The 12,475-nt window shown below is 35.1% G+C and overlaps 1 protein-coding gene across 3 annotated transcripts in view; it reads right to left on the minus strand.

Annotated features, from left to right (window-relative positions):
• LOC306865034 (CTD small phosphatase-like protein) overlaps positions 1-10,170 on the minus strand; it is a 42,663-nt gene extending 32,493 nt beyond the window's left edge. The window contains exon 1 of one of the 3 annotated variants that reach the window (XM_079409365.1): positions 9,710-10,170. In XM_079409365.1, the coding sequence (XP_079265491.1) occupies positions 9,710-9,785 (76 nt within the window). In that variant the 5' untranslated portion in view covers positions 9,786-10,170. The remainder of the gene's footprint in view (positions 1-9,709) is intronic. The other 2 variants (XM_079409363.1, XM_079409366.1) reach the window with 2 other exon arrangements.
• Positions 10,171-12,475: the final 2,305 nt, after the last annotated feature.

A 12,475-nucleotide genomic window follows, 5' to 3' on the forward strand; every position in this document is an offset into this window, starting at 1 on the left:
TAAAGATGTGCTCACTTTACACAGTGTGCGTGATCGTGTAATCGAAAGTGAAAGTGAACTGCGAGCGCTCATTCAAATGTGATTTCACTTATTAATAGCGCGAAAATGATATACAATATTAGAATGTTTGCGGGAGCGGGACACACACGTTGCGGGAGCGGGCGGTAATGGCCAGACACTCAGCGGGAGCGGCTCAAGAAAACTCTAGGCTGCACATCAACACACGCTAAGTTTTTTTTCGCACTACCCCATCTCCACCCCAATTATTTGTGCCGTTTCGTTCTGTGACAGCACATATAGGACAATTTTGAATGTAATATGACTGTTTATTTGTTGTAATATTGACATATTAATTGACTGTAATATGTCTTTGTGTTGGCGTTCTGACAGGCACATATCGTTGTTTCAATGTTTCTGTCTCCCTGCAGCATGGTTACAATTATTCTTTAATTTAATATTCATCAACCCTACTTTGTAACTGTTACCTTCATGTTACTGTTATTTTTGGCCAGAGATTTGGCTGAATTTTGGAGAATTTTGAATGTGCTTTATTAACAGTTTAAATAAAAAAGCTGAATTGTGAGTTTGTGTAACTGAATTTTTAAAGGTCAATACTGCTTAGAAGTGAAAAGAAAACAAACAAATCCGAAAAATCCGAAAGGGCTAAAAATAAATCCAAAAAAACGGAATTTGAAAAAAAATAAAACGGAATTTGAGAAAAAATAAAACGGATTTCATAGGGCCCTATATGCAGTTACTAAGGCATTCTGAGTGTTGTTGGTGTGCTCATAAACAGTTTCTAGGGTGTTCTGGGTGGTTGCTCACTGGTCCAAAAAAAAACAAAAAAAAACTTGAGTGTGAATGACCAAACAAAACCTGCCTACTTGTTTCTAGTGAGCTGTCAATGGTTGCCAGGGTGTTACTATGCCGAGATTTTTTGAGTGTTATTAGCTTGCTATTCTGGATCAAAAGGAGAAAATGTGAGTGAGCTTGACCTTACAAAAGCTGCTGCCACATTTCTAGGGTATTGAGGATGGTTGCCAGGGTGTTGCTATGCAGTTGCCAAGGTATTTTGAGTGTTTTTAGTGTTATTAGCATGCTAGCATGCTGTCATGCAGTTGCTTGGGTGGTTCTGGGTGGTTGTTTACTAGTCTGGATCAAAAGAAGAAAATGTTAGTGGGATTGACCATACAAAACCTGCCACTATGTTGCTACTGGGTTCTGGATTGTTGCAAAGGTATTGCTATGCTAAAAATAAGTGTTTTAAAGCTTGTTGCTATGCGGTTGCTAGGGTGTTCTGTGTGGTTCCTTACTGGTTATGATCAAAAGAATAAAATGTGAGTAGTTTTGACCTTTCAAAACCTGTTATTAGTGTTGTGGATGGTTGCCAGGGCATTGCTATGCAGTTGCTAATTGGTGTTCTGAATGGGTTTTTACAATTTATGTGGTTGCTAATGGGTTTTGTGCAGCAGCTTAATGGACCAAATAAAAAGAGCCTATTCCTATATCTGTGTGATATTCTGGTCTCTAAAAATGAATTGGGTCTCAGCAATGTCAATATTTTTTTTTCCCCATTTCATCACAAAGCACGAGAAAAAATGATCAGTTAGAAAAATAATACAGTAGCACACCTCTTCTCAACAATCTGCACCGTCTGAAGTATCATTCACATCTGCCACACAAATGTGTGGGAAGGATCATGTGGCAAAGTTCAAAGCTCTAACTTTAGAAGTATGAGCTATAATAATATTGACGCTTGAGCGTAGGAGGCTCTGTGTCTGTGAGTACTTTATCCATTCACCACAGATCCGCCTGTTTAAAATGATCTGATTCAAAAGGCAGCTGTGCTTGAAATGATGTCAACATCACAGCATTTTTGATCATGTCCCAGCCTGCTTCAATGTTGTTCGCTTTTGACAATCTTCTGTTCCAAGCCACCATTAACCCTCAGCAAGTGGAGTGATCTTGAGCCATTATACCCAGTTAAAGGCACATTCACAGAGAGAAGCACTCTGAGACCAGGGGACCTCTGACTGCCCACAGAGCAAATGTCGGTAGGTCTGATACTGAGACTCTCTCAGCTGGAGGAAATGGCTGTTTCTGTTACTGTGAGAACGGTATAACATATAGTGTAATATAATTAAAATGGAAGGTTGTATCATTACAATAGGCTTGAATAAGTCAACAAATACAGGAACAAATTAAAATTTATGACCATTTTTTTTTTTTTTACAGATTCAGTTTATTTTTTCCAAATAATTTTTTTTCAAAAAGCATGTCGATTTAATTTAAATCATGAAATATACACAATTTAGCAACAATTTATAACAATTTAATACTTCATTAAAATGTTAACAGTAATACATTTTATTCTGTGTTTGTCTCTTTTAATTTTCTGGATTTATAATTAAAGAACATACAAGACTAAAACATAACTTTATTAATATTTTAAAATGTAATTAAATTAAAACTTAATTAAATCCTTTAAAAATTAAAATTTTATGGTTACATTATAGCATTATTTCCAGCTATTAAACTGTCAATACAAAAAAATGATTAATACAATATTACATTTATATTATATTAAATAAAATATATATAAAAAACAAAACAGAATTTTTTTTTTTTTAAATAAAATTAAATAAAATACAAATTATATTATTACTGAATACCTTTGTGGTAGAAAAATAAATGTTAATGAAAATACAGTATTATTTCTGGCATGGACTGCCTTCTCTGTACTATTGCTGGAATGTCAACAAATATTCAGTCCAAAACAAACCAAAAACAAAGCTCAAACAACACACAAGAGATCTGCTGCATAAATAACACAGCGAGCACAAACATATGCTGAAACACAAATTTATTACTGCTAATCTCGAAGTCTATGGAGGTGCTAAATACTGAAAGACTGAGGGAGAAATAGTAATTCACACATTCACACTAACATAACATATACCAACACATAAATACACACTCAACTCCATCAAATGAAGAACTCAGGAGAATGTCAGTGGGTATCATTACACAAGCGGAAGAGAAGCCCACCCACTCTATCTGACCCTGATGGCTTCTGGCTGGCCAGACCACCAAGAGTATTTCATCTCCTCAGCCTTCCAGAATCCACGAATCCACTGAGCCTTCAGTGATGAAGTCTTTTGAGATGATCTTACCAATTACAAGGAGGAAAAAATCTTTAAAACAGAACTAAAGACCTTTGAGGCTTTTGACAGAGGGTCTGATCTTTAAAATGAACCATTTGTCATGTAACTCCTCAAACTCCTGAAATTGTACAAGACTCAACACCTTCTCCAAGACTCCAAGATCTTTGTTACAGTACAGAGCACATTATTGAATATTTCTACAAGAATTAACACTGAAAACTAATTGTGTCAATGTCTAAACTGTCAGATCAGATAAAAAAGTGAAACAAAAATAAAATATCTAATATAAGGTGACAAGATCCCATTGCAAAGGACCACAGTGTTGGTGGCTCTTCCTTGGTGAAATATGATCTTGTAGGAAATGCAGAGCAGCTTCTAATTGGCAGGTGGCGTGAGCTGTGTGGGGATAAACATCCATGCTCAGACGCTTCCCAATCTGATTAAGGTAAACAGCTCATCCAATGATACCTGACAAAGTTAAGACGTATTAGAGCAAAGCTGGCCAGTCTGGCTGCAACGCAACACTAAAGCATCAAACACTACAGTCAAAAGAAAAAAAGAATTTGATTCAATTCAGTCTCATCCCATGAGGGCATGAGGCTCTAGTCTCGGGATAGCCTTCAAGTGCCGGGGAAACTCCTCATTCTGAACCCTATTAGCACATCGTGTACCAAAAGGCTATTTATAGAGAGCAGAGCATGATGGAAGAAGCCAGAGACGTCCTTATAGAAGGTTTCCTCAATGATGTGGAAATATGTCACTCACCTAAATGAATCATAGACATCCATATGAATGTGTATGACTGTAGTGTTGATGCTTTAAAGAGGAATAATTTAAGAGGTAACATTTTTGAAAAAAAAAAAACTACACTACTCATAATTTAATAGATCATTTTATTAATTCATTCATTTATTCACAATTAATTAAATCAATTAAAAGTGAAAGTAAAGACATTTATAATGTTACCAAAAGAATTATGCTTCATAAAAAATGCTTTGTTTGAATTTTCTATTCAAAGTCATCTGAAAAAATGCATCACAGTTTCCATAAAAATACTGAGCAGTACAATTGTTTTTAACATTGGTAATAATAAGAAATGATTTTACAATGATTTCTGATTTGATATCACAGAAATAAAACATTCAAATAGAAAAGGTTTGTTTTAATTTATAATAATATTTCACAATATTGCTAATTTTACTGTATTTTTGATCAAATAAATGCAGCCTTGGTGGGCATAAGAAATTAATATATAAGAGTAGGGATGTGTGATTTTGATCACAGGCCGATATTAAGAGTTTTATTTAATTTATTGGCACTGTTTTTTTGCTGAAACTTTAATTGTGCATGATAATTTCCCATATTTTCACATTTGAATTACCCTTGCCATCATCTAAAGCTCATTTAAAGTTCTTTTTTTTTTAAACAATAATACTATTAAGTTTTTGACTCTACTAAAGCATAAAAATACCATAATATGTTTGCTGATATGCTAAGTTAACATGTTTATCTGAAAAACAATGCTACAGTCAGTTATTCTCCTTTGAAAATGTGCATTCTGGGCCAGAATGTCGGTCTCTGTTTTGGTTTGTGAAACCTGCTCAATGCCAGTTTACCCAATTGTATTTTGGCACCCGGGTTGCCAGTTGGCGGAAAACACAGCATATTTCATGTAATTCATTGTCATGTGCGCCTGTTCCTGTTGGTGTCGTTAATCTGGCAATCTGCGTGTGCGTCAAGTCTGAGGAGGAGGGGCCGGGTGAAAAAAACCCTCTCCAATATTTTGAATTTGGACTGCAATACCTAGTGTCAATCCTACATACAGCAACTTTAAAAACTTTAGCTAAATTCAAAATGAATATTCAACATTCCATACTGTGCATGATCAATTGTAGCATTTAAAATCAGTAATTTTCCTTTTTGTGTTTTACTCTTTTTTTTTTTTAAATAGAATTTTAATATCGGTGCACCTATAAGAACAAAATCGCTCCCTCAAACTGTGAAGACTGCATAAAGCTAATAAACCATAATGTAACAAGCTGCATAAACCAAACAGACTGGACGCCAACCAGAGATGGATGATACAGGTACTGTGTTTACAGTTGGTTGGATAATAGTGTTTCATACTGATTGTATGATGCTATTAGTTTGTGCTTCCTGACATTAGCTGGCCAATTCCTTAGCGCTTATGCTACATGAGTTTTTGTGGACAGACAAAACAAAGCCTCATGCCTTGCAAACAAACATAATGTGTACTCTAATCAACCGGAATTATGAGCACATATTTGTAATTTGCTGAAGGCCTCCAGACTGTACGCCTGACCACATTTGGTATGCAAGGCTAAGATTGCAACAAGAATGCAAAATGAATGAGAGTATTCCCAAATAAAGTGACAAGGAGATGGCCTAACCTTGACTGACCATTTATCTTGGAGACTTAAGGGTAAAAAGCTTTTAACAAGCCCTAAAAGTCTCCATTACCTCATCCATCATGTGCGTCTACAACCGGATTCACTTTATCACCTGTGACGGCTTTAGTCCCGAATCCCTCAGCAATGAGATTCCAATGTCAACATTAAATTCTATCCATTATGCCTTAAGGTGCAATCTATAAGCACCAACACCAGCGCCACACTTAAAACACAACATGAATTTGTCAGACGCTTCTTTGCTTACAATGAAATCGATAGGTTTCTGAAAATAGCCCCATCTGGCTTTGAAATATTCAGCAAGTGTGGCTAACATCCAAGGGCACTGGGTTAGGGAAGCTTCACACCATATGAGGGGACCGGTGCGCAAAGCTTCATTTTGGAAAGGGGAGGTTGTGTTTCTGCATGACAAACCTCGAAAGCCATGCTTCATTATCCTTTTTAGCTGTAGCTAGGAGACAGTGGCATCTTTTAATGAGATTCTTTAAATGTAATCTCATAGAAAGCTCTGAATATCAAAGGCTGCCATGGCGATGGGTATTCCTGGCCATATTGTTGCATCAAGCAAATTTGTTTTAAGTGTTCTTACATTAATCTTTTTTATATGAAAGGTCACAGTGCATAACCCCTCTGAATGGACTTCAATTAATTTAAAAACGTAATTTCAAGTTAAAGAAAACTTCCAGCATTTTGTGGTGCAATGACGATCATCCCAAAATTAACAAAAATCGCTCCGTGTGTGTAAAAAAGGCAAAGGAACAAAATGAGGTTATGGTGAGGCACTTACAATGGTAACTGGGGGCAATTTGTGGAGAAAAAGCAATGCAAGTCTTATAATTTAAGAAATAAACACACTTACATTAATTCTTCTGTTAAAACTTGTGTATTAGTCAACACTATCTCACGACCAATTCGTACGTTTTTTACGAGGTGGCTAATTTATACAACCTCACTCGTACAATTTTGTACGATTTGTCTACAACCCAGTGACGGGTAGATTTAGGGGCGGGGTTAGGTGTAGTTCGTACCAATTCATATGAATTGTGCAACTCGTAAAATATGTACAATTTAGCAAAAATCGTATAAATTTGTCCAATGAGGTCGTACGAATTAGCCACCTTGTAAAATATGCACGAATTGCCATGAGATCGGGCTGGTATTAGTTGAGCTGTGAAGTTTAAATCATCCATTTTTGTAGTTTGTTTTAGGGTTTTAAGCCGGTGCAATTCTGGCCACGATTTGGCTTCCTGAGACAAATTTAGCAAATCCTAAAAGATTCCTCTGATCCTAGGCCAAAATCTATAGTCTTTGATCACTAGTTTGACACGTTTGCTGACAGACGAATAATGACCACTGCAATCAGATTTTATCTCAGATGAAATTCTGCCAGTGTCAGTTGCAGTGTGGCTTTTCCTACGACAGCAGTCCAATCAAGAAACCAACAGGAACACGGAACCTGATGACATAATGACACCACTTGCTCCACACACCATCTTTTTTCCCCCTTGATTTTTAATTACTTTTTAAGACAAGCCATGATCAAAATTAATTCTAGAGACTGTTTTTGTTTGCTATTCACCATGTGACTCGCCGTCACCAAACGTATCATGGAATCATGATGTAAAACTTACGTATGTCCATTTCTAACAAATCTAGACTTTTAATGTTTACAGATTTGCCAGATTGACTTACAGTGTAATTATCTCACTTTAACACAAATTTACACTTTTTTAAGAAACGAAAGGACATGTTGAAATTATTTTGTGTTGCTGATTATCCTTAACTTGTATTAATTTTTATTAATTTATACAAGTTAAGGATAATCACAAATATTAATACATTATTAATTTTTATTCATTATTAATTCCTTATTTTCAATCATCAATCAACCAAAATCGGTTATATTATAACAGATTAATACATATAATTACTAAGATGTTATTAATATTGCCATAGGGGTCTGCTCACTCCCAGAGGAGATGGCAGATACGGCTTGATTTGCAAGTGTTTGCTTTCCTGCTTTTGAAACATGGACATGCATAAATTAAGATTAATTCAGGAACCCTGCTTTACCACTTCATCACAAAAAAAACTATGCCTGCCTGACAAACAGAGCAATGCATTTAATCTCTGGAACCAAGCATGGGAAACCAACATTTTTTACTGCAAGATACCACATCTTAGAATTCAAGCTTAGCGGCATCCTGCCTCGTCTTAAATCAAAGAGTATGTTAACTGCTCGTGAACATATTGACATCAGGACATTAGGGATTCCTCTGTCATGTGATCCTCTCTGGCAGACTTCTCATAGTGGAGGCATCCTCAGCCAACTGGTCCAACTTCATCGCAGGGAAGCAGAGAGAGGTCGCTTTACGTCCCAAAACCAGACCCCGTCCTTCTGCTCCTCTCTCTTCTAGTAAGACCCCCAACATGTGGACTACCATCTGTTTGTGCTCCAAGTGGCTGTAAAATGTTTATATTGTGTCGTTATCCTCAGAAAAGCAGCCGAAAGCCACATGAAAATTATTTGTAAGATTTATTTACTCACATTAATTCGGTTTGGGCTAATCTCATAACTTCATCTCACATTAGTGCGTGTTGTATTGACTTAAGCAGGCACTAGACCTCCATGGGGCTAAACGCTCTCTTGAGAACTAGCTAAACGAAGAAGCAATTATAAAAAGCCACTGATAACTGTATAAGTAGGACTTTGTTTTCCGCGTGATCTATGGAAGTGCTCTGGAATTCAATTAGAATTTGATGCCACATTGTTTCAATCAACTAACACCCCGGAAAAACCAGGGCTTTAACTACATTAGTTTTCAGATGGTGACCACAACTCAAAATGTGTCAAGAGCACTTGGGAAAAATGCCAGGCTGGAGGAGATATTGATTTGCTGGACAAACTCACTAAACTTCATGGAGTAAAATAAATCTTAATTTAGAAGCACTGCAAAATTTAAAGAGAAAATCAACTGAGACTAAGTCTTCTTAAGTGAACAACTGTGTGTTAGTAATAAATTAATGTTTATAACTTCAAACCATGGTTTCAGGCTAAAATATGAGTCCTCTATCCATAATATTGCTTTCTCCAGTGAAAAATTCATCTGGTCTGAATCAGGAGCGAAATCTGCACAGATCAAGCACCATTTACAAGCGAAAACAGTCCATAACAGTTATAGACAAATATGTCGGTGGATTTTGATGTAAGAGGACAACAGGGGAAGCATACTGGTATTTTGTTCAGAAGCGATGGTTTAAAATTAAAATGCTTTAATGATGAATTACAGTAAAACACACTGTTTACATCATTAAATGTTTAGTAGCAGTTAAACTGATTCTTTCATCCACAGTAAAAGAGAAAACCATCAACACTTCTGACGTGCAAAGATTGATACATAAACCAGGAAAATATAGTCATAACCATGATAAAGATGCTTCCTCAGGAGTGACCATACAGCTCAGTACATATCTGAACAGAAAACACGCTTAGTACAGGAAAAAAATAAAAAAATGGCAAAGCCAGTTTTACAGTGTTTTGAGTTCAGGTTCAGTGAAATTAAATCCTTTGATCGATTTAACAGGGTTCTAGCACAAACATTAATATTGTTTGCTCTGATGCTTAGGAAAATAACTGTGCTCAAGTACACTGCATTCATGTCAAACAGATTGCTGCTTAATACCATGAAAAGAAGGCAGCAGGCTGGAAACACTTGTTTTGATATTCTCAGTCAGGAGCTGGCAAACATACACCACAAAAATCAATCAATTTCATATTTAATATTTTAATCTTGATTTCCAATAAAAATAAGAAGACATGAAGCAAAATCGTGCAATATAAGAATATATATATATATATATATATATATATATATATATATATATATATATATATATATATATATATATAATACTAAAACATATCAATAGTAGTAATAATAATTAGATAAGCTAGAAAATTTCGCGTTTTCATTATTTCAAAAAATAACCATTAGTCTTTAAAATCCTATGGATTATTAAAATCTTAAAAGCATCAGCAGCAAAGCCGCAGTGATTCCGCTGTCAAAACAAAAACATCCAACATTAAATCAAATAAACAGCGGCCACTCGCCTTACCTTTTTCTTGACAAGAAGAAAGGATCTCTTCCTCCTTTGGATTTGCTACCTGGGTAATGATGGACGTGTTGTCCATGGAAACGGGATTTTATTCCTCCTCAGTCACTTATGTTTTGATAATTTTCAGCTAGCCTGATGCTAGCGAGCTAGCGGTGTGAGTCCAGATGGCAGACGCACCATACACCGCACACGATCTTACACCGCCGCATTCAAATAAACATACAACACACACTTCACGATCATATAGCGAGCAGTGCGACACGAGATACTCCGGTCAGATGACGGGAATCGGCGACATCTCAGCCCTCGTGTGATTTGAGGTCTATTGAGATCAGTGACAGAGTGTGTAATAACAAAGAGTCTGATCTGCAGCCGCGCTTTCTCTCCCCGTGTGTGTGTGTGCACACACACATACGCACACGCGCGCATCGTGTGAAACTACCCTTTAAAAAATTGTACCTGGTAACCATAGCTACTGCAGTTACTTTTACTTGATATCAGCGATCAGTAAGTACTTTATAAAAATGCAGGCAAGCATTATATAAATAAACATTTTAATAAATAAATGTACTATTTATTTAATCCAATTTTAATTATTAATTTATTATAATTGATTAATTATACTGAATCACCTCAAACGTAATACATGCAGTGTACGATCTTCAAAAATAATCTTTTAAATCATTTTCGTCGTTTTGCGAAATGCACTGTATATATTAAATTATTTCTAGCAAAAGTGCAAAAATACGTTTCGTTAAAACAATTTAAATGTCAGATATTAAGACGTTGTTATACACTTAAAACAAGAAAAAAAAACAGATCTTATGCTTGTTGAATCAAAAACTGACTTTGTTGTTTTCTTACTTGTTAAATAAAGTAAAGTGTAAATAACAGCTTGAATAGTTTGCATCAATCTTGTTAGCTCTCACTTCCAACAGCATAACTCACATTCATAAAGTCATTTCAAACAACCAGGAATCCTAGCCTACAAAACCAGGACTTAAAGAACCTAAAAAAGTGGACTGATGCTGAAAACGATGCAATCAATAGCACATTAAGTAGGCACATATGGTTTAAAAGGGAAATGATTTTGCTGAGATACTAAGAGAAATTGCAGTGATTTCAGAAATGTTTTAATGACAGAGAGAGGTGGGAGGGTTACTGAATATTTTATGAAGGTGGGTGTTTGATCTTAATGTTTAATAAGGCAGCCTGTGTGATGCAACCATCACTTCAACTAGTTTTACAGCCTATTTAAATCACACTTTTTGCTCTCTCTGCTCACTTTTTAAAATAATAACACATATTATACATTATACATATTATAAATAATGTAGGCGTAAATATAAATAATGCCAACAGACTGTTAAAAGATATATTGTGCTTGCTAGTCGATGCTGTCGAGTTGCTAAATTAATTATGGGATTTTTGAAAAGAATCTGTTCTATTTTTACTCATAATAAAACATTAAAAAATGCAGAATATTCCTCTGTTCACATTTAGAATAAAATTAGGTTAATAATGGCATATAACTAATAAATGACATTTATATAAATGATATAGAAATGATCGTGTTTACTTTGTAGCGAATGACTTTAGAATAAATAAACTGATAGATTATCTATTTAGCCTATTGTTATTCCACAGTTGCTAAATATGAGGCACTATTTAAATGTGTGCTTCTACTGACATCTTGTGGTCGAACAATAAAGTGTTATTTGAGTAATTGCTCTACAATAGAGAATGCTAATGATAATGATCACTGATTTGACTTATTTTAACTAGAGTACACATTTACTTTGATTTAGTGTTGGAAAGCGTACATCGTGAACATTTATTTCATTATTACATTTTGGCTGCTATAGTCAGTGAAACCTTGACAGTTCCTGACACACATATTTGATATCTAGAGTCGTAACAATGTTAACAGTAATATCCTGATCTACTCAGGTCTTGAACTCTACACCATTCATCACTGGGTGTAATGTATTAGCCGTCCTCCATCAGTGAAGTCCTCAATGTTCTGCTAAACATTTGCACTGACAACGTTTATACATTTTAAATGGATACACACACACACACACACACACACACACACACACACACATATATATATATATATATATATATATATTCATTCAGTCATAGCCAAGAATTGAGTAGCAACTTTAATATTTATGTCCCTCCTGTCTCTGTCTGTTTCCCTTTACATTTCCAGACTGTGCACAGGAAGCACTGGGACCCACAGGAAATTACAGCAGAGCTTGGACCTACTATGCAGAGGTCCATTTCTGGGCCCTGCAATGAACTAAAACTAGAATTATGAACTTTCAATTTATCTTTTCTTTTTTCTTTTTCTTTTTTGAGACTGGAGGTTAGCAAAGATCAGAAAAATTTTTGTTTGTTACAGGATTTAGGTAACTGCGGCGGTGAATTCTGCAGTGAATTAATTGCAAAAAGAAAAAGCTGGTGCTCTTTGAAATAAAAAAGTCAGTACTATAACAGTACAACTACAAATGAAGTCAAATGTCAAGATCTGACTATATTTCTTAAGTGTCCATTGACTGATATCATATGAAGGCCCAAATCCACTGTTCTTCTAGTTTTTAGAACAGTGGAATGATTATTTTCTTGTTTTGACGTTATATCGTATAGCTATATATATATATATATATATTTTTTTTTTAATCTGTTTAAATTATTGTAATGTATGATATTCATTGTAATATATGATGTATTATTTAAAATATTTATTATTAATTGTTG

This window comes from Barbus barbus (genome assembly GCF_936440315.1).
Source record: "Barbus barbus genome assembly, chromosome: 46".
Classification (NCBI taxonomy): Eukaryota; Metazoa; Chordata; class Actinopteri; order Cypriniformes; family Cyprinidae; genus Barbus; species Barbus barbus.